The following is a 24,967-nucleotide window of genomic DNA, read 5'->3' as shown; positions in this document are numbered from 1 at the left end:
TTAATGAACACTGTCTTATTGTCACGAGAAGGCATCCTAATGTTTGCAAAAACAGTTGGATGATAATATGCATCTTGCAACCACTTGATCTGTTTTATTGATTGAAACTGAATTTCACCACGCGATACCTCAGAACTTGCATTGAACGTGTTAACACATTCATGCTACCAGATCAAGTGGTAACAAGGTGCATATCATCATCCAACTATTTTCACAGAAAATATGCTTTCTCAGGACTGAATTACATATTGTTTATTAAAATAAACTTAGTGTAATAACCTTATTATAATATTTCAAAACTAAAAAGAGTACTAAAATAAGAAAAATTATTTATGATTTAATCTTTATAGATTATGATTTTTCAATGATATGCATAGTTTTACCACATTTAGAACTATGTCTATTTTCTTTAATTACTAGACACCGGAATATAATTATCAAAATGCAAGAATGGATACAGTTGTTCTGTAAAAATTGACTAAAAATTACACTTTTTTTAAAAATAAAAATTATGACTTTAAGATTTTTTATAGAATTCATAATACTTATGTAGAAAGCCGTGGTAGCTCAGAGAATAGAGCGTTCGCCTTCCAATGATGTGAGCCGGGCTCGAATCCCAGAGATGGCTGGTCGATACGAATTCCGCACCCTGGTCGCACCGACCACAGTAAAATATCCTTAGTGGTAGAGGGATCATGGGTTAGAATCCCTTTGCCATCAGACTAACCATGGGATGTTCTCGTTTTTTTCCTCTCCGTGTAACGCAAATGCGGGTTAGTTCCATCAAAAAGTCCTCCATGAGGGCAATTTTCTCCCAATACTTGAATCAGGAGCTCCTTTTTTCTGGATTGGATTCAAAATTATAAGGCTACGGAGCTGAACATTAGTAGTCCTAAGCCCAAAAATTGCGTCGGCTGCTGAACAACAGTTATAAAATTAAATACTTTTGTAGGGCTCTCAGTGGCTTTGACAATTTTAATAAATGGTGGCAAAAATGGAACTAACCTTGATACTTTAACATATTTGCAACTACCATAACATACTAGCTTTGAAATAAGAGGAAGTTTATGATAGCTATACGGTGTCGTATTTCTAAACGGTTGTAATTTTTCAATTCCCCCGGTTACCCTGGATGTTGTTAACCAGAGTTCGTAAACACATGGAAAAAATTTAAGTGATGGAACCAAAGAAAAAAAATTATTTCAATGTTTAACTACTAAAATATTTTAATAACTCTAAATGAATTATTATTTAGATTCATAAATAGAAAATTTGATTTTTTATTATAAAGTGAAAGCTAGTACGAGAGAAATTATAGTTTCTTTATGACAAAATTCGTAAATTTTTTCAGTTGCGTGCAAACTACGAAACAGATAGTCGAAATGAATGTACAGCTGTTTTGGTAGCGATACTTATTTAACCAGCTCAATATGTTGCATGAATCTGGAATGGTTCAATCACTAAAATCACTTACAACACAAAATTCACCATATGATCAATCAAAAAGTCTCACATGTTTGTTTCATGTAAAACTTAACGAGTAATTAGATACAAATGGTGTTTTTTTTAGAAAACTTATATTATGCGAAACAATACAATGCAACTGATACAATGCAACAAATACAATGCAACTATTTTTAAACTTGTAAACAATGATACAAATTTAAAATATATTTTAATAACAACAAATATCATGAAAAAAAATTTAACTACAGAGTTTATATTTCTTGATTATCACTGTTCAGCTAACATACTCCTCCTCTGAAGAAAACTTTTATGTGTTCAGGAGTAATCGGATCTTCAGAGCCACAAAATACTTCCCTATAACACAAAAAATACACTTATTATACAGTCACGCGTCATACATGTATTTTAAAAACCTATTTAATTGCCTGGGGATGTAAAGAGTAAACGAAATGGATTTAGCAGAAACACCTTGCAGTGTCATCAGGCGTTCAAATTGGTTTTTCTGTCTCATTTACTTCTTTTTATACAGATTTTCGTGTTCTATTGATACCATTATCGAGTTTTCAGTCCATGCAGAAATAAATAAATATACAGAGACGCCAACTACTCCGGACGCTAATTGACAAAACATACCGTAGATTGCAAAGGGTTGGCGAAAATTTCTATTGGCGTTAAAGGAGCGTTCTCGCAAATCGCCAAACAGCTGTGTGCTTATGATTTTGTTTTGTTTTCGGTATCGCATAACATTCAACAAGTTAGATATGGGTGCGACATTTCAATTAAGTGGGTCTTCATTTGATTCTTCTGCATCAAATAAAACATAAAGCGTATTTTTTTGTTATAGCGCCGACATAATCGTTTGTATCTGTTGACTAAATTGTGTTTATTAGCGTTTTTTAAAAGATCGTAATAGAACTAAGATAGAAAAATTACACATTATTACATATTCTATAGTTTAATAACTTTCATTAAATGTATTTCGAGTAGTGAAATTCTTTTCCTACTCATCCACTAATTCGAATTAATAATTTCACAATAACCTTTAATCCTTAATAATGAAATGATTATTATAATAAAGTTTGTTTACTTAAAAGATTAAAAAAAAAATTTTATTGTTTAGCAGAGACTTAGTTTCTAATTCTATATTCATTAATTAAACTTAATGGTTCTGCTCGATAACCATTTACAATTTTTTTAAAATTTTATTTAATTTTCTGTTACTATGAAATTCTTTAAATATTTTTCGTCGTAGAGATTATTTAGCAATAATGCGAAAAGCTGAAATTTATAAATGTATAATATTTATAAATGTTTAAGAGAATTTTTAGCAGCTATTTTGTACTAATTATTTTAATTGAAATGTTCATTATACGCAGTTTTATAATAATAATCGTAAAATTCATTGAACAATTGAGTATTACATTTTAAAATGCAAGTATAATTTAATAATTATTTCATTTTATAACTGCAAAACGGTAGATAAGTAACTTCGTTATAAAGTTTTACATGATACGAAATATTATACGATTGCTTTATAATGAAAGAACAACAATTTACGTTTTAAACTTTTTGTGGAAAAGAAAAAATTGAAAATTTCTCCTGTCATCGGTGTTAGCGATTAGAGAGTCTTTTATCGTATAAATATTAAGTCAGTATTGTTCCCTTTTAAATAAAAATGTATTTTGCTCCGGAAAAAAAAATTACTTGAATTTTGTCGATAGAAATTCCCTAATTATAGCAGCAAAAACTTTTAAATTTCTAATCGAACTTTCCTTCATTATAATTTTGTGCAAATAATTATTATTAATAATATAAATGACTATTGAAAGGAGTTAATTGAGAATGTCCAATTTTAATGAATTAACTGTTTACGCAATCAGATTAATAATTTTTTTTCATAATTTACAAATGGAGAAAAAGTCTTTACAGTTTAAAAGTAAAGAGAAAAATATAGTTGAGATTAAATTTATAAAGTAAGCACAACTTGAAGGAGATTGAGGTAATGGCATTAGAATCGCAATTTCAAAAGAAAAAAAATCATGCTTTAGTGTACATGGAGCAGTAAATAAAAATCTAAAACTGATTTTTGATCTAATGATCAGATGTTTACGTATTCTTTACAAAATCACTCAGGCGAAGTGATTTTATTTTATTTTATTTTATTTTATAACCGTCGTTGAACAGCCGACCCAATTTCATGGATTTACGACTACTTACGTTCAACTCCGTAACCTTGTAATTGTGAACCAATCCAGAAGACAAGGAAACTCCTAGATCAGTACCCCCAGAGGTATTGATTTGTAGGGGGAACATGGAGGACTTTGAGACTCGACAGATTTAACGTGCATCAGTCACCATTTACTACACGGGGAGTCTTCGGCCGGCGAGGATCGAACCCACGACCTCTTGGATATGGGCCCAACGCTCTACCGACCAGGCTATCCCGGCCTATACGCGAAGTGATTGATCAGATTTAAATCTTATTTAGAAGGTATTTTTCTTAAAGTATTTCATTTAAAGTTTTTATCATTTTAAGTTGAAATGAATGTCGCCCTGCTTTGCATAGTTCAAAAACTATTTCAAAGGAAACATAACTTAACATTAAACACTCAGGACTTACAATTATAAATCAAACAATGACTACATTTATTTATTAAAAATCACTCTTATGAACTGATAATAAATTGATCTAAGTCCTAAATGTGAGTTATATAAAATATAATTTATTTAAACTCAGTATACACATCTGACTTCTGTTGTCGCCAATGGCTCAATTTTAAAATATAGTTTTTCTTTTACAAATTTTCGGATATTTTCATATGAAGGATAGTATTAAGTTTGAGAATTAAAAATTTTTGTTTAAAAAAGTTGTTAAAAATTATAATTATTATTAATACTTGACAACAGGAAGTTTTCAATTAAAGGTTGAAAATTCTTTTAATTCTGTTATTTTTTAATTCTGTTATTTTTTTAATTATGTTTTTAATTACCTAATTCATATAACAGTATTTAGGAATCTATAAATTTATGCTACGTATGATCGTTGCAGAATAACCTGCACCCAATATATGTAAAAAAAATATATTTTTAAAATTGTTCATTTTCTATTAATTGCATTTTTTATTCTTATACTGAAAGAGTATCAAGGTATCTATGACCTCCATAATAAATGAAGTATTTACGGACTTTTATATATATTAAGGAATTGGATCAATTTTTCACGAAGTTTAAGATCTCATCCCATTGAAAAAAAAAGTTATTTAATAAATATTTTTTTTACAATAAATGCTTCTAGTAATAAAACAAAAGCGATATAGGTCCTTGAAGAAAAATCCCTTCATTTGTACATTTTTCCCTTCATATTTCTTTTTTCACTAGCGAATTTCCGATTACTTTAAAATTTTAAAAATATCAATTTTTTCATTTGCAAGAAATTTTTACTTTAAAGCGTGATAACATTTTTGAATACTCCAATTTTTTTTTTCTAATAAATAATATGTCTTTGTTAATTTCTAAAAAAAATGTTCATAAAAAAGTTTACATTATTCTTTTATCAAGATTGATTTAACAGAGAAAATCACTATATTAAAACAGGTTATGTTTTCTTACAATAAAAGTTAAATAGAATTAATTCTTTAAAATAGCGTTCCAATAAAACATGGTATTAAAATGTTACGTTATTTTTTTGTGATTGGTTCAATAATAAATTATTTTTATTTCTTCACGAACACAATTCTTGTAAAAAAAAATTAAATATGTTATATCAAAAAACTAGATCGTTTTTTAAAATATAAATTATCGCGCTTAATAAAATATAAATACAGTTTATTTGTAACGTGATCCTAAGAATAAAAAGTTTATTTTCTTTTTTAATTCTCTACTAAAATGAATTAATGAGTTATTTTTATTCATCATGGCTAGTCGAGGAGGAGAAAAAAAATATCGAATTTCACTGTTTAGGTTAATGTAATTTCGTTCTCCCACCTCATTTACGCGTAATCCATCGCCAATTCCACTTGCAATCGCCTAGTTTATAATCTACGGTATGTTTTGTCAATTCGCACTCCGGACACGCCAAAATAATTAAAAACACGGTAAATAACTACAAAGCAAACTTTGCAAATATTTGACTATTTTTGCTTGCTTTTTAAAAGGTATAGCATGACATAAGTACTATAAAGTGCTGAATTATATAGGCCTATGAATTATTTAGAAATAGTGGTGGATAAAAATCTTCTTAATTGAATTTATTAAACCAAGAATCACAATTGATAAACTACCACTTTAAAATATATATTTGCTGTCCAGAGCAAGTTGGCATCTCTATGTATGTATATATATATATATATATATATATATATATATATATATATATATATATATATATATATATATATATATATATATATATATATATATATATATATATATATATATATAATAAAGACAAAAAGGATTAAAGAAAAGAGAGTTAATCGAAGAAAATTAAGAAAAATAATCATAAATTATGTACTGAGTATAAGCTGCAAGAACATAGATCTCATAAAATAAGTTTAAAATATAGAAAAATATAAGCAGATTTCTTAAAGAAGATGAAAAAATTATTAAAGAATGTTTTTAAAAAATATTCACCAATTCAAAAAATATTCAAAAAATTTTCAAATCAAAAAAAATAAAAATTAAATAAGAAAAATAACAATCTCATCATCAGCTCACACGATTATATCTGAAAAAAATGGAGCTGTCTAATATTGCATTAATAGTGCCAAAACAAACTTTATCAATACATTAGTGTGCGTAGCACGAAAAAAATTGAAACAAAATAGAAGTTATTAAGCAAAAAATGCAAAATAAAATTGAAAAATATTCAAGAAAATACAGAATAAAACTCAAAATGTAATATATACATTTATTTTGCATTTTTTGCTTCATAAGTTCTATTTTGTTTAAATTTTTTTGGTGCTCCTCACACTATTGTATTGATGAATTTTGTTCTGGCTATATTAATACAATATATGAAAACACTATTTTTTTCGGATATAATCATGTGGGCTGAAGACGAGATTATATTTTTCCCTATTTTATTTTCCTTTTTTTTTCCTTTAATTTTAAAATTTTTTAAAATTTGTGATTATTTTTTAAAAAGAATTTTTTATAATTTTTCTTCTTTGAAAAACTTTTTTTTTCACATTTTCTCTATATTTGTACGTTTTTCTCAATATTTTTTTGACATAATGTGCGTCGTTTCTGCGCATTCTGTCAAGCAACGTCGGTTCAAGGTCGGCAACTCTTGACAAGTCTCTCACAATCCCGGCATTTCGTTTCGAGTCTCTGCCGTTGTTGGTTGTATTGATTAGTTAAGTAACTTGGAGATTTTTGTGACCAGGTAAATTTTACGTACTCCAATCATCATTTACTACATGGAGAGTCTTCGGCTCGCGGGGATAGACCGGGGCCTAACGCCCTACCAACCAGTCTATATCAGCATTTGTATACGGTATAGCTATTAATAAGTTATGGAGCCAAATTTAAGAAATTAAAGAAGTGCTTATTCCTGACTAATTGAGTGACTATCTTTCGCATTTTTTTTTTAGGTTTTGCAATTTTTTACATTAAAGCTTATATTAACCCCTTGGGGACTGTTGATTCAGAAAAGCATTCGCACAAAATCAAAATCCAGTTGTAATTGAATAAAAAACTGTAACTTAACCCTTTCGTGCCGACTGTCACATATACGTGCCAGCATAAAACCGCCCCAATCCTGGTAAAAATATAAAACTGGTAATCAAAGTATTTCTTTAGCAGTTTATTTGTGGGCGGAGTTATAATTGTTTGATTTATTTAATCCACCAATACTTTGTTCAAAATAAAATTATTTAGTAATACTTTGAATTAACATTGATTACATATATGATTAAACTAACAATAATTAAAGTAAAAGCAAAGTAAGTCTGTCAAATTAGCAACGACCACATTTAAGTTACCGTTTTTTATTTAATTACAACTTGTTCTCTGATTTTGTACGGATGCTTTTCTGAATCACCCGTCCCCAAGGGGTTAAATGTAGTCGTTGCTAATTTGACAGACTTACTTTGCTTTTACTTTAATTATTGTTAGCTTAATCATATATATAATCAAGGTTAATTCAAAGTATAACTAAATAGTTTTATTTTAAACAAAGTAATGGTGAATTAAATAAATCAAACAATTACAACTCCGCCCATAAATAAACTGCTAAAGAATTACTTTGATTACCAGTTTTATCTTTTTACCCTGATTGGTACGGTTTTATGCTGGCACGTATTTGAGACAGTCGGCCCGAAAGAGTTAAAGCTTATATTAAATATTGAATTTTCATTTTAATTTTTCATTCATATTTTTAATTAGGATCAAGTTAAATAAGATCTCATTGAACACGGGAAGTTTCTCAGCCTCTCTGGTTAAAATTTCTCTTATATTCATCTTTCAAATGCTGTGACATCCGACAAAATCTGATTGCTAATCGTTAAACAAGAAAAGAAAGAAGAAGCTACCACTTTCTAATTTCAATTAATAATAAATAAAAGGAGAAAGGAAAAAAATTCAATTAGAGTGAGAAGTTATCGATTTTCCATATATATATATATAAGCATGATCGCTTGAATCGTGCAACAATTGAAACATTGCTTGTGGTTAATCTTAACCTCTTACCTTGAAAGTGCACACTCCGTCCGTCTCAAATTAGTTGCTACATTTAAGTCGATAATTTTCTCCCAAATTCGTTAAATAACTTTCGATGAAATTTAGTAGATCGGTGCCAGTAAAATGATACTACTATTGAATTCCCGATGCATTAGCTAGAAGATAGTTTTATCCGATTAATGGTGCAAGAGTTATAAGAAGATGAGGCGCAGCTTAACCCGTTTTGTCCCGAATTTATATATGGAAATGATACAAAAAGTGGTTTTATGGAAAAAGTGGTTTATTAGTGGTTAAATATCGAATATTCAAAAAGTATATTATCGAAATTAATTGGTTTTTCCACTGTTATGGCATTCAAAAAGTCTTTGATAGATCAAAAAGTACTTGTTCCTTATAATTCTAGATCTAATCAGAAATAACTAAATCATTGTGGTATCTGAGAATCTTTTAATTCTCCCAGATAAATGAAAATGCTGAAAAAAGTTTCCCACCACACTGAATGCCTTTGAAAAAAGGAACTGTCCTAAATATATGACGCTGGACGTTAACCGGTTAAGAGCGTGCGAATCCTGGACTCCTGAAACTAATTCGGTACTGATTTAGGAAGGGAAAGCTAGGAAAGTAAATATTGATTGATAGCTTATCGCCATGAATTCTCTGAAGAATGTTTAACAGAATCATAAAATCTTCAGTCTCAATAATTAGTAAGGTAAACCAGGGCTGAAAGCGAGACGGAAAAGAGGAAAGGCTGGTAGTAAAACCATTTCAGTTTTAGCTAGTTTTGGAGAGGAGTTTACTTATTCTCTTTTTAAATTTTTCAACAATATCTACTTTTTCTTGGAAAAGAAGCAGTTTTATATGCATGCCAGAATTATAAGAGAAATCTTGATAGTTACAGATATTTCATTTTTTTCGAAAAAAATGCTGGAATGAAATGTTTTACGTACCAGGTTTTTCTCTTTTCCGTCTTGCTATATAAGGGCTTTCACCCATGAGGTAAACCAACCAGTGAAGGAACATTTCATATATATTGATTAAAAATACGAATTTGAAAGTTTTTGTTTAGATTGATTGGTAACAATAGCTTACTGCCAAACAATAGGAAGTCATCTAGCAATGTATTGAATTACTTGGTCAAATAGACTTTTCTGGAAGAAATTTTGAATTTGTTATTATCTCTGCAACACCTTGTTTTTTTTTTAAAAAATTATAAGGTGAGTGTTTGTATTTATATCAGAGATGCCAACTTGCTCCGGACAGCAAACATATTTTTTAAAGTGGTAGTTTATCAATTGTGATTCTCGGTTTAATAAATTCATTTTAGTAGATTTTTATCCACCACTACTTCTAAACAATTCGTAGGCTTATATAGTTCACCACTTTATAGTTTTTATGTAATGCTATACCTTTTGAAAAGCAAACAGAAATAGTAAAATATTTGCAAAATTTACTTTGTAGTCATTTACCGTTTTTTTTATTATTTTGGCGTGTCCGGAGCAGTTGGCATCTCTGTTTATATGTTTGAAGTGGAATTAATTGCATGTAATAGTTTTATTTTTCTCACTGTGAAAAAGAGAATTCAAAATATAGTTATTGAAGTTACGTTTTATTTTTTTAAGCATAATAAAGTACTGAGATAAGGGGGTGTTTATTCACTGGATCACTAACGATGAAAAACCAGTGAAGGAACAAGTGTTCCTTTGCTGGGTTTTTTTTCTAAGTTAATGAAAATAAAAGATAAACTTTAATTTTATTGTACCTTCAGTGATGTTCCGCATCAAAAGTATGTTAATAATACAAAAAGCAACTTCTAACCAGTGAGGGAACAGGCACGTTCCTTTACTTGGCATAGATTTCCCAGTGAATGAACAGTATGTGCTAATATGTTGACACTTTAATTTTCAATTCATGATTACAAAAAAAAGTTAACATTTTCCAAGTATTTATATGTTATAATTTCAAGAATAGTCTTGTTTTTAAATATTTGTATGGCTTATAAATTCATAAAGAGCATTAAAAAATAACCAAAATTAAGTGTTCCTTAACTGGGTGTTCATTCACTGTTAAGAGCTGTTCCTTCACTTGGTCTTCTTACTACTTGTTATTTGAACCTCCAAAACTTTAAAATTTTATGTAAGTTCTCTACAATTTTTTTACATAATTTGCAATTAGTAACAAATATGTTGACACTGTCATTTAACTAAAATAACGAATTTTAAAATTAACATGATTTTTTAAAAGGCAAGTGAAGCTTAACCCCTTGGGGACGGGTGATTCAGAAAAGCATTCGTACAAAATCAGAATCAGGATGTAATTAAATAAAAAACGGTAACTTTAATGTAGTCGTTTCTAATTTGACAGACTTACTTTGCTTTTATTTTAATTATTGTTAGTTTAATCATACATATAATCAATGTTAATTCAAAGTACAACTAAATAGTTTAATTTTGAACAAAGTAATGGTGAATAAAATAAATCAAACAATTATAACTCCGCCCACAAATAAACTGCTAAAGAATTGCTTTGATTACCAGTTTTATCTTTTTACCCTGGTTGATACGGTTTCATGCTGTCACGTATTTGTGACAGTCGGCGCGAAAGGGTTAAGTGTTCCTTCACTGGTTAATTTACACTTCAAAGGTATTCAAATGTAGTTACTAATTCCGGACACAGGAAATATTCGTTAGTTTCCTTAGTTTATTTTGCATATTTTTTTTCTCTTAATTTTCAATTTTTATTAAATTTGTGAATATTTTTTTAAAAACCATTTTTAATAATTTTTTCTTCTCCTTTAAAGAAAATTATATATTTTTCCATGTTTTATGTATATTTTTACGTTTTGCTCTATATCAGGGCTCGATAAAACTCAGAAATTTTACCCGTCCCCGCGGACGGCTTGTCCAACAATGTACCCGTCCTTCTTTGAAACTGACCCGTAGCTCCTAAACAAACAAAACTATAATTTTCTTTTATTTATTACAAACATTTATATAAATTACACAATGAATTAGTAGTTACTAGGATTACAGATACTAGGATTGCATTATACAGTAATAAAAGAAATACTAGGTAACTAATAGTAACCTAGTATTTCTTTTATGAAATAATTTAAATGACTAAGGTCAAGTTATCTGGAATGTCAATTTATCCGAGGGTACTGCGTTTTTTAAATGAATCAAATATGACGTTTGCATGTTCCGCAATCAAGACAGTGATTTACAGAGGTTTCTGCACAGAAATCTGAAAAGGGTTTTCCACTTAGGTAGATGTTCATAATTCCGTTTAACGCTTCTTGTTTAAGATCAGTACGTAATGTGTTTTTCTTTTCTTTTTTTTGTAAGTTCATTGCTGAAAAACCCCTTTCAACCGCTGCAGTACTCCCAGACAGAGAAAACATCAATTCCGCCATGCGCAGTATGTTGCTGTATTTCTAATTTTTGTAACGCTTCTTGTTTAAGACCAGTACGTAATGTGATTTTTTTTTTGTAAGTTCATTGCTGAAAAGTTCCTTTCAACCGCTGCAGTACTCCCAGACAGAGAAAACGTCAATTCCACCATACGCAGTATGTTGCTGTATTTCTAGATTAGAGGGTCATTTTAGAATGTGAGGCGCTAGACTCTTGCAAGATAACAAAAATTGAAAATGTATCACGAACATTAACAGGAAAATGGCCGTCCGCGCGGAGGTCGGATTCGAGAAATTCGTTGTCCGCGGGGAATTTTTGACCGCCGAGGACGGGCGGACGGTTGGTTTTTCTAACCGTGCTCTATATTCTTTGGCAGAAAACAACTTCAGTTCAAGGTCAGCAACCCTTGACAAGTCTCTCACTATCCCGCCATTTCGTTTCACGTCTCTGGCGGTGTTGGTTGTATTGATTTGTTATGTAACATAAATATTTTTGTGACCCCTTAGACGTAAGATAACGGGTGCACAAAAGCTACTTGTCAAATGTACACCACTCCTGAAATTAAGAACTCCATCTTGCAAAAATAGAGGAAAATTAATATGTTACTGATTTCAGCTCCTAGCAGTATTTGGACCAAAAAAAAGTAAAGAAGTACTAAGCAGAATTCTTGACTAATTGAGTGACTATCTTTCACATTTCTTTAAGTTCAGCAATTTTTTTCATTGGAGCTTATATTAAATATTGAATTTGCATATTCATTTTCCATACATATTTTTAACTAGGATAATATTAAATAAGCTCACAATGACCATTGGAAGTTTTCCAGCCTCTCTAGTTAACACATAGCTGACCGGCAAATTTTCTGAAAATTTCCCCTGGCTATTGTTTTTGAAAGCGGATGTGGAAGTAAAACAATATAAATAAACTTTAAAAATTTCTATTCACTATTCAACTCTTAATATTTCCTTTTCGTGTAAAAAGTATAAAAGTTTAAAAAGTAAAAAGTATAACAATCACCTACGTGTAATGGTACACCACAAGTTTTGCAAATATATCGGGTTTCGTAAAGTTATAATAAATTGGTAGAGAATTAAATAGTAAAACTTAAAAAGTAAGGAAAATTACGCCCACTTTTTAAAACAGTCACCACGAGACTATTTTAAAACGCTTGGCCACGAAAACACGAGTTAACTCGTGACCGGTCGGCGATGTGTTAAAATTTCCCAAACAATAATCTTTAACTGGTTAACGCCCAGCGTCATATATTTAGGACAGTTCCTTTTTTCAAAGACATTCATTGTGGTGGGAAACTTTCAGAATTTTCATTTATCTGGGTGAATTAAAAGATTCACAGATACCACAATGATTTAGTTATTTCTGATTAGATCTAGAATTATAAAGAGCAAGTACTTTTATATCTATCAAAGACTTTTTGAATGCCCTAACAGTAGAAAAAACAATTAATTTCGATAATATATTATACCACTTTTTCCATAAAACCACTTTTTGTATCATTTCAATTCAGAAATTCGGGACAAAACGGGTTAAAATGCATCCCATAAAATCCGGTTGCTCATCGGTAAGCAAGAAAAGAAAGAAAAGAAGTCACCACTTTCTAATTTCAAGTCATAATGAATAAAAGGAGAAGTGAAGATTAGAGAATTGTATTTCGCCATTTCTCTTTCATACTATATATAAGCATGATCACTTAAATCGTGCGATAATTTGAACGTAGCTCTTAAGATTTTTTTTCTAGTCCTTTGGTTAATGTTAACCTCTTACCTTGAAAGTAGACTCTCCGTCCGTCTCAAATTAGTTGCGACATTTAACACTAAGCGGTCCGCATATATTTAGTGATAAGTTTACCATGCAACTGGTTCCGTGTAACTTGCTCCTCTTTGTTAAATAGTATTTTCTAGTGGTAGCGAAATTTAAGTTACTTTTAGTTTAGTATTTTTCATTATAAGTAATTTTTTCACCACTAAATATCAAAAATTATAAGCATGATATAAAAGGCAACGGTAAAGCATCAAACTTCTGGTTACTATATTAAAAAGTAGGCGTAACTATCTGTCCTTAACGAATTTTACTATATAATTTGCTACCACTTTATTAAAACAATTCCAGAAAGCCGTGCAGTTGGCATCCCTGTACTCTATTGTCCCTTGACAAAATGTCGCATGAATATCAGGTTGCAAAGCACGACATCTATTCTTTGTCACCGGCCACTAACGTTTGGCTTGGACATGACTCCAACGTGTTGTCACCGGCTGTTAGTGTATGGCTTGCGTATGGCACCAACGTGTTGTCACCGGCTGTTAGTGTATGGCTTGCGTATGGCACCAACGTGTTGTCACCGGCAGCTAACGTTTGGTTTTCACGTGACAACACGTTGGTGTCACCGGACATGAAAGTGTTAATGCGAAAATTGTCTCCCAAATTAGTTAAATGCATAACTACCAATGAAATTTAGTAGATCGACGCTAGTAAAATGATACTACTATTGAATTCACGATGCATTTGCTAGAAGATAGTTTTATGCGATTAATGGTGCAAGAGTTATTGGAAATTGATGTGCTTCTGAAACTAATTTGGTACTGATTTAAGAAGGGAAAGCTAGGTAAGTAAATGTTGATTGATACCTTATCACCCTGAATTCTCCGAAAAATGTTTAACATCAGTATCAATAATTAGTACAAAGGTATTCAAATGTAGTAACTAATTGCGGACAGAGGAAATATTCGTTTTGTGATGAAAATATCAAAAGTGTAAAAAGTGGTAGATAAATTAATCCTTATTCATATTTTATCCAGGATATGCACTTAACCATAGTAGAAGGAGGAGGGAAAAGGAATTGAAACAATATTTTTGTCAGATATAGACAAAAAAAGTTGAATTCAAGTAGTATTTGTGCAAAGTAGAGACAGGAAAGGACGTTAGACTAAGGCTATATTTTCCCCAAATTTAGTGTTTAAACTTTAATTTTTTTTTTTTTTTTTTTGCAAATTCGATTTCCCTAGAATTTATATTAAACAATATATCTGCTTTTATTTCCTTTACAAATATTCATTTAACGTCCCCAGTTAAACTATAATTTCATTTCATATTTATTATTACGGAAAACACAAAGAAACTTTCAATGACCTCGTGATGGTTTACACATTTTTTGATTAAGACTTTTTCAAATAATCATGTTGCAAATATTACATAATCAAATGAATTTTGTGCGCAGATAATCAATCTCATTTTCAGACGTTTTGACATTTTCTTATTTTCAATGATTACATTGAATGAGATGATTGAGGTGACTAAGAACAAAAACAAATCCCAGATTTATAAACTCGTTTTCTTTGAAGAAAAAAAAATTTCTCTGGAAACTTTAAGAAACTCAAGACATTTTTTCGTTCTAAAGTAAACATTGCATATTTATGAGGATAAATAATTCTTTCAGGAAGAGTGACTGAGATATTGAACATTTTGATGATTTTCCTTATTTTCAATGCTAGAAATCTAATATGTATCAGCGATGGTTTCACAACGTATTTATCCAATTTTCAAACGAAATGACGGGAATAATAATTAAACATCCTTTTAATCCATAAGTGATTAAAAATGTTTCATGCCTGTATAATTGTTTAAAAATACATTTTAAATTGAATCAATGATCTAAAAAACCGGTCATGATCAAGAAATCTAATTTTAAGGGAGAAACAAAAAACAGAAGAGTTAAGTATCAGCCGGATATAAAGAGCTCTTTTATTTTTTGATATTAAAATAATGTTTGGTTTCAAAATATCCTATTAAAATTGTGCGAAAATATCACTTCATTTAATTAAAAAAATAATTAGAACTCGGATATGACCTGTTTTTGGACAAACCCTTAAAAAGAATATTATAAATTATTTTTAACAAGGACAAAGATTAATAATTTGCCATTTTGAAATGAAATAACAAATTTAATTACGTATTCAAGGATATTTGTGTAGATTAAGAAATGTTTTAGTTTATGACTATCAGCGTTGGTTACTTACAAATTTTTTTAACGACAAAAACTCACTTGATTTATATTATTAAAACTTTGTGTAAACTACCAATGAAAGATCTACTTCACCCGGTGTAGTACTTTTATAAGTATAGCTGTTAATAATACGACACCTGAAACTATTGTTTCTCCTTTCTACATGAACAACAACGGCAGCCATCTAAGTTTAGGTCGCGAACAGGCAACGCCTCCTCTGAAACTGAAGCCTCCACACGGTTTCTTATAGGTAGTCCGATTAAACCAATATGAAGGTAAACCAACTTACGAAAGAGCCATTTAATAGAAAATTTAGTAAATATAAGAAAGTAGTAGCAAATATTTGTCTAAATTTTTTTTTAAATTTTGGAATATGATATGTCTTATTTACTACCTAATACTGAACTACTACCCAGTACTGAATTTACTACCCAGTACTGAATATGTCTTATTTACTACCCACTACAGATTCAATTCTCAAATATATATGATAAATTTCTCTCAATTACTTTTAAAATAGAATTTGGGGTCCTGCACACAAATGGTTCACTTTTCAGATAGTCTGAGCAAACTACTTCAACAAAACCGTGTGGAGGCTATCTAATGTAGGAGGTGATGGAACAGGTCACCTCCAGGGTTTGGTACGCTTTCGAACTACACTGGTGGACAAAATTAAGAGATGGAAGACATTTTCCCAAATATCTAAAAAAATACTGTATATTAGTAAATGAAATTTGTTATGGATATAGCTTATTCCATGATAATAAAGTATGGAAAACAAAAATGAAAATGCCATTCACTGGCAAGACCTATTGCCAATAAATCCAATGTAGTCTGAACTTAAGGATAAAAGATGACAATAAAAGTGAGGCTTGTGCAGTGTGTGTTGCCTCTAGTATGGTGTATGGTCACCCCTGGCGCAACGAGTATGCATGCTGTTAATAAGGGAGTTAAGGAAGACGTGTGGAAGACCCTCCCATTCTTCCACCAGAGCAATTTTTAACTCCAGAATGGTTCTGGCAGAAAGTTGGCGCATCGCAATAGCTCTCCCAAGAGCATCCCAAGCATGTTCAATAGGATTCAGGTCAGGGGATTTAGCAGGCCAATTCATTCGTTGAATATCCTCGCTTTCCAGATACTCATCAACCATGAGAGCCCTATGTGGTCGCGCATTGTCGTCCATAAAAATGAACTCAGGGCCAACAGCGCCCCTGAAAAGACGCACATAGGGCTCTAGGACCTCCTGCCTGTACCTCTGGGCATTCACGGAACCATTGTCAAGCACATGGAGCGGTGTGCGGGTCTCTTGCATGTGCGAATGAATGTGCGAAAATGCTTTCCATTTCTTAATTTTGTACACCAGTGTAAATTGGGATTTCACTACGTAAAATATACTATACCTGGTTGAAAAATATATGAATTTTTTATATTCTAACAATGTATCTATGTTAGCTGAATTAAAAATGAAAGAATCTCACTTTTGAAAAAAAAGTGGAGATGACTAGATTTCAAACTCATTAACTCAATTACTTAAAATTTTGTCACAAATAAGGCTTAGTACAAATGTTAATTGAAAAGATTTTTAAAATATATTCCAACATAAATATAAAAAAATTAAAACTTATTAGAATTTTAAAAAAAAAAAAACGTTTCAAAATATTTATATTTTCAAACATAAAAAATAAATTCATTTCATATAATATTTGATCTAAGTTTTATTTGTTACCATAAGTTACCATAAAAATTTAGAACTGAATTTCTTGAAAAAAGTTATTGAGCTGCTGTTATATCTGTAATTCCATGTAATTAAGAAATTGCATTTATTAATAAATAGATAAATTTCGTTCTTTTTTTCAAAATTTTGTTGAAATTGAAAAATAGATAATATCGTTTTTTCAAAATTTTGCTTATGCAATAGATTTCTTTCATAAATTTCAAAAACAGGGTAACTTTAAATTAATAAATGTAACGTTCCATAGTCTTACAAATTAAAAGTTGAATAATATTGTTTTAATTCATGCTGTGTTTTATTTAATTTAAATTCAATATTATTATTCTATTGATCAAATATGATGTTATGGTATAATGTATTGGTTATTAAGGTTCAGTATTTTTGGTATGGCATTAATAAATTCAAAAAAAGGATGATTTCTTCAATTAACCCTAATGAAGGCCGTAGTAAGTATACTTACCACCATGTTTTACCACTTTTAATTTAGGTTTCCATTTTTCAATAACTTCAGCTTTCTTGAAGTGAGTTTGAATAAAATTGTTAACCATTTGTCACTTTTGAAAAACGTATAAAATTATAAAATACATAATTTCGTTTGAAGTTTGTAGCATTTAGGGAATTTATTTTATAAATAAAGAAAAATAAAAGTCAGTAAGTTCCTATTAGGTCATGTTAAATATATTTAATACCAAAAAATGGCATTCTTATGAACTAAATGAGTTTTTTTTTTAATATCAATTACTGTTCTTAAAGCAATTTCAATTCCAAAAATACTTTAATTTACCTTTACTAGAAATAAAAGCCTGTTAAAGGGTTAATTTTAAAAACATGGTTACCCTAAATTAATAAATGTAATGTTTCGTAGTCTAATTAATTAAAGGTTGAGCAGTATTGTTTTAATTCGCTTCAGGTTTCATTTAATTTAAATTCAATATTTAAAAGTTTTCTCCATTGATCAGAGTGAAGTAATGGTTTGTTACTTATACTTTTTTAAAAAAGGGTCTTTTTTTAGCAATTTTTAAGAGTAGGCAATTCTTAGGCAATTTCGGAAATGATATGTATACTTTATTTGATTTTGCTTTTATCTAAACCTTTGTAAACAACAATCAATTTGCTGATAGCATGAAATAACATTCAGAAAAAAGAATCAGCAGTACAGACATATAATAGCAAAATCCAGATTTCTTAATTGCAAAAAATGCGTATAACATAAAATATCTAATCAGTTTTAAATAGCAAGCAAAAACTTCCATCAGTAAAAAAATTTAAATTTAACTTCAAAACATATATACAAAAAAATCATTACCTGTAAGTTGTTTCTAAGTTGGTAATCCGGACGCTGTGGATAAAAATTGATGGCACATTATCGATCAGTGGCCGAGGATGTAAAGACGTCCATAAGACATCTACTCTTAACAAGCGTCCAAGATTTCCAGCACTTATCAAGAATTCTAAGGCATTCCCTCTGGCAAAAACAACCGGCCTGAAAAAAATCGTAGCAATTAGAATACCTCTTTTCTTATTGAACAAACCATTACATGATTGTAAGAAGTTTGCCTCATTTATAAGCTTTTAGGATTTACTGATGTCAAGGTTTAAGCTTGCATAGACTTTTACTTTTTTATGTAATTGTGTCCATGACTCTCTTAGAGTAAAGAAATTTTTAGTGAATTTTAAGTGCCGATTTTCTTAATAAATTCAAATCAATGTAGCTTGTGTTGGAAAGAAACAATGTCGATTTAAGAAGTCCTAAAATTTCAATAATTTATACTTAACAGTCAAAATATTTTTAATTAGCACCATAACTGTTATTACCTCATAAATATAAGAGATAATAATCAATATTTGAAATTGCTGAAATAAGTATAGTTGAGATGATATAATAACTCTAACTTTTTCTCTCACTATATATATATATATATATATATATATATATATATATATATATATATATATATATATATATATATATATATATATATATATATATATATATATATATATATATATATATATAAATGTGTGTGTATAGTTCAAAAGTAGAGAAAACATTGAAAAAGTTAAAAAATAACAGAACAATGAAAAAAAGGAAAAAGAAAAATGATAATAATAAAAATCTGGAAAAAACTATCCGAAGGAAAGGAAAAAATGCTATATATTAAGCTATATATATATATTAAAAAGCCATGAATTTCTTCCAGCAGTATTTTTCTAGGAATTATTTCCCATTATCTTCAAAAAGCTATTTTTTAATTGGAATCTTGACTTTTTTTGGTTCTTTGTGAAAGAACGAGTTCCACATCTAAACCTGTTTTGTCCCGAATTTATATATGGAAATGATACAAAAAGTGGTTTCATGGAAAAAGTGGTTTAATATATTATCGAAATTTATTGGTTTTTCCACTGTTATGGCATTCAAAAAGTCTTTGATAGATCAAAAAGTACTTGTTCCTTATAATTCTACATCTAATCAGAAATAACTAAATCATTGTGGTATCAGAGAATCTTTTAATTCACCCAGATAGATGAAAATGCTGAAAAAAGTTTCCCACCACAATGAATGTCTTTGAAAAAAGGAACTGTCCTAAATACATACCCTCCAACTTATGAGGATTTTGAAAATAATTCTTTCTAGTGGTAGCGAACCAAAGTAGAAATTTTTAAAGCAAATGGATCTCTCATAAAACATTTATCAGAACTTAAGAATCTAGCCACATGGCCTGCACTTTTATAAGTAATAGTGGACAAGTTACGCTAAAATTAATTTTTTTAAATATTAAGACATTAATTTTGTTACCGTCTGAAAAGAAGATTTCTGAAACTACGGAAATTCCGTAGCAGTTGGAGGGTATGTAAATATATGACGCGGGGCGTTAACCAGTTAGTAAGAGAAATCTATTTTAAACTTATGATTTAATACAGAAAGATTCGTGTATGAGTATATATATATATATATATATATATATATATATATATATATATATATATATATATATATATATATATATATATATATATATATATGGTATCTTCAAACTCATGGTACATAGATTATGGGATGAGAGAATAAAACTAGGCAAGCACAAGTCACCAGAGTTATCGCTCTTGAACTTTAACTTATTAGAAAATTTAAACTAAAATCACATAACATTATTCTATTATTTGTCAAAAATATTTTAAATTTTAAACTTTTTATGTTAAAATGTAAAATCTTATAGAAATCTTAAACTTAAGTTAACTTTAGAAATAGAGTTCGAAGATTGATTTTCTGGCTATTAGTCAAACGTTTAATTGTTTGAAATACGGCTTAGGTGTGTTTACATTTCCGCCGGGCATTTAAAGTTCGTAACGTTTGATTGAAAGATGCATTACATTCGAGCTTATTATGAAAGATAGTATTATGCGTTTCGGCCGCATACTATTCTCATGCATAACTTATCACGTGATTATCTTGCAACCAATGGGAAGATATATGGGATAGTAGAATAAATAATTGACGACACTACTTAAAATGTCACCAACAATTAAATGTAAAACAAATAAATAGTGAAATTTTCATTTAACATTCGAAAACTCATGAGAAATTGATCAGCAAAGAATCAACCATAATCTCTAATCAATTAATATCTAATATCTAATTAATTAATATCTAATATCTAACTAATAAATATCTAATTAATTTATTATTTCTAATACTTGTTAAATTAAAAAGTTATTATATAACTAATTTTTGTATTTTGATAAATGCGTTGATTTGTTTTTCAAATTAATTTAAAAATTGGTTTGTACTTTTTCTCTGTTCGAGGAATTGGCTGCATTAATGGTGATTTCAAAACACTAAAACTGATGAACCCTGAAGAGGAAGAGAGTAGAATGGAAAAATATTCTAAAGAGGGCCTTGGCCCACAATGGTCTGTCGAGTCAGTAAAAAAGAGAAGAATATTTAACATTATTGTGTTATTTTAAAAATTTGCTTCGGAAAGAATATATTCGTGCTATATTATTATTTTTGGAGTAATTAAAAGCGATAAAAACATTAAAGCTTATTAAAATCCGTCTCGTGTTAATCTTTTAAAAAACTGATAGTTACATTTGAATAAAAGTTACACTTTTTAATAAAACAGGGGGGGGACAAAATAATTCAAACACTTCTATGCTAATACATTTTTTTATATTTCTTAGATACACTTAACAGAATATTTTACAACTTCAGAATTGTTTAGATCATGCGATTTCTCATACATATCAGTGAAGTTTAAAGCCTTTAGGGGATTGAGGGACAAACAATAAATAACAAACGGAAAATAATGTTTTTGAACGACCTATACTAAAAATTGTAGCAAACGATTTGTAACTTTTGACAGTTATTTTGGTTATTATATGCAATAATTATGCAAAATTTAGTAATTCTAGCTTCAATATTAATGGAGATATGGACACTTAAAAAAATGTAAAAAAAATTTAAGAAAAAAAAAGTTTTTTTGTCTTATTTCTTTTGCTACAACTTTAAAAATATTCAATAGAAGTGAACAAAAATTTTTAAACCATTTTAAAATTAATTACAAAATTTCTTATTTAAAATTTGAAGACCATTTCGTTCAAAACTGCCCAAGATATAAGTAATTAAAGTAGTTCTTTTATACTGCGAATGCGCGGGAAAAATTTTCAAAAAAATCTTACCTTTGTAGTGAATTGTGTTTGGAAACTAATAAAAGAATTCCGATTTGAATATCTTACAAGTTTAGAAAGTTTCAAACAATTGTCTAAGTAGTTTTCGTACTTTTTAAGAGATTTGTCAAAATGACAAGGGGTGCTCCACAGATTTTATTTTGGACAATTAAACGAGATTTATTGAAAATGAACCCGGCATTTCCTGGGGTATATGCCCAAAAAAAATTTTTCACCGATTTTCGTTTCTCATTAAATCTCATTTTGGTGTAGGAACATTTAATGTGGTATTGTAATTTATTATTAAATTCTGTCTTATTATTCAAACAATATTTGCAGAAAAACTCTTATGATTTTGAGCTTTCTCGTAAAAAGTACGAAAAATACTTTGAAAATTGCTTGATGATAATTTTACTTACTTTATTTACAAAATTTAGGCACCTGGGTGGCGCAGAAGGCCCATATCCCATACATCATGAAATATTACAGAAAAATTATAATAAAAAACAATTTGAGTTTAGCAGTCTGTGTGGTGCTGATATGCCTGATGATAATTTAACTTTGAGATCCAATATTTATCCAATTTTTTCTAATCCAATATTTATCTTAAAAATTAGAGTGATAGCTAAAATAAGAAATTTTAGACCAAATGTTTTCTAATTTTACTATCTCTTATTAAAATTCGCATTTTTTCCTTATTTTTTTTAATCACAATTCTCACTAATGACTATCTGATAATTTCCTTTTCACTCCGTTGACACAAAATTTTTATCAAACTTATTTTTTCTACTTCTCTCATTACTTTGCTCTACTTTAGGTTAAAATAATTTTAAAAAATGTTATATTTAGTTTCTTAATAATTTGCGGTTTTTGAAATACAGCACGTGACGTCTTTTTCAGCGTTAAATGTAAAATCCTCCAAACACTTCCAAGCAGTTTCTCAAATTTGCACTTATTTGTTGTTATTTATTTTAAAGATAAGCAAATTTTCATCATTAAAATTCCTTTTATTTACAAAATCAATTATTGATAAATTTTTTAATAGTAATTAATTAATTTTTAATTTATTGATAATTAATTTGTTATAATTAAAAATACCAAAATATATTTCTGCTTGTAATTAGAGAGTTAGAAAAAATTATGAAAGGAACACCGTTGTACCATCTCTGTCGAAGGGTTGTACACATCGTAAATTCTCCAAAAGCAAATTTTGCACGCTCGAATCATTTACAAATATATCAGCATTCTTGAAAATACTTCCTGGAAGTACTTCAGTTTCCTAATAACTAGCCTCCTTAAATGAAAAGGGAAAACATTTTCCGCAATTTACTTGGAAATGAAGGTTATTTCTGGCAAAATAAGTTCGGTCTGAAAAGATATCATCTTCTATCATTTCCCATAGGAAAGGTAAGCACTTCTACGGTAGGAAACTATTTACTTTCGATCTGAAGTTATTAATGAAAAACTTGTTCTATATCTTATGATACACGATAACTGATCATTGTGTAAATGTTAGGACATATGTAAGCATAACTAAGTTTAATTGAGTCTGAAATAAAATATTTAACATCTTAGATAATATATATAACATTAACAGATATATATATATATATGTAACATAAAAAGCTTCCATTAAACTTTTTATGTTATCCAAATTAATTATTCTAATCGAAATACTTTCTCACACTTTTAAAAACCACATCCTGTTCTTAAATCTATTTTTGGCTCAAGTATGCATTTAATTAAAAGCAGGACATTTTTCCCTTTGCTCTGTGTGGGAAACGCTCGAGCTATTTCATAAACCAATAACAACAACTAAGATTTCACTCTTTCCCTAAATTAAGACATTTTACGGATTTTACTTTGCAAGATTTTCCCTAACATATAACCAAGGAGCGCAACTTTTCGTGTACACTTTTACTCTCTCTCATGACTGCTCTGACTAATAATTAATAAATAAATTTTGTACCCTCAAAAAAATTAAAAAAAACTTTTTATTTAATTTTTTGTCCAAAATTTGCCTTCTGTAACATTTTTTATATTCTCTCTTATTTTTCTTTCTACTTTCTTTTATTTTTATTTTCTACTTTCTTTATATTTATTTATTTGTACTTTTATTTTCCTTCTTGGTATTTTTATTGCAATTATTAACCCGGATTTCAGGAAAAATGTGTAAGGACAAATTGCTTTTTTAATCAGAAAAGGTGATCAATCTTCTCAGATTTTACATTACACAATGCGTTTAACACAATTTATCACTAAGTGAAATCCATAACAAAGCTTTCAAATTTAATATGGTATTAAGGTAAATCAGTTATTTAAAATTTGACTGACTAATATATGACTGACTAATTTATGTATAAGAGGAAATTCTAGAAGAAACCTTTTATATATCTGTTTAATATTTTTACTTGTAGTATTATACAAAATTCTTTAAACTTTTATCTCTTACGGTATTAATACATTATCTTTAATTATAGAACGATAAATGTTTACTAAAATTACGAAAATTCCGTAGTAGTTGGAAAGTATGGATTCGTAAGAAAGCACGTGTCTTATTTGTTATTACTTTACATTTTCATTGGTTGTGCTAATAAGAGATGCGACTAATTCTCCAATCATATAAAAACAAAGAATAAAAACAACTTTACAATTGCTTTTAATTTTAAAGGCACATTCTTCTGCTTTATCAAAACAATAAATTTGAATATTATTAATTTGATAACTACTGATTTATAATTAGAAATTAGTTAGTTATTGATTGATAATCTGTTATTAATTTATTATTAATTGGAAATCTGCTGTTACTGATAGTCTGTTATCAATAATGGACACAGTGTGTTCTTCATTTTTAAACATTTATTTATGCATAATTTAAATAAAACTGGCTTATAAAAGTCATTTTTGTTCAAACATAATAATCAGTAACATTTTAGTGTAGTGTATTTAAGTGTATCATGCATATATCTCATTATCGTTCAATGTGGCTTAATT

The 24,967-nt window shown here is 28.9% G+C and overlaps 1 protein-coding gene across 1 annotated transcript in view; it reads right to left on the bottom strand.

Moving 5' to 3' along the window:
* Positions 1-1,623: 1,623 nt before the first annotated feature.
* Positions 1,624-24,967, bottom strand: part of LOC107449679 (inactive pancreatic lipase-related protein 1) — a 126,348-nt gene continuing 103,004 nt past the window's right edge. The window contains exons 9-10 of the mRNA XM_043041833.3: positions 18,612-18,788; positions 1,624-1,821 (exon numbers count right to left, since the gene is read on the bottom strand). Of these exons, the coding sequence (XP_042897767.1) occupies positions 1,746-1,821; positions 18,612-18,788 (253 nt within the window). The 3' untranslated portion in view covers positions 1,624-1,745. The remainder of the gene's footprint in view (positions 1,822-18,611; positions 18,789-24,967) is intronic.

This window comes from Parasteatoda tepidariorum, chromosome 12 (assembly GCF_982258835.1).
Source record: "Parasteatoda tepidariorum strain Cologne lab strain chromosome 12, Ptep-v5.0, whole genome shotgun sequence".
Taxonomy (NCBI): domain Eukaryota; kingdom Metazoa; phylum Arthropoda; class Arachnida; order Araneae; family Theridiidae; genus Parasteatoda; species Parasteatoda tepidariorum.
This window is presented reverse-complemented; position numbering and strand designations above follow the sequence as displayed.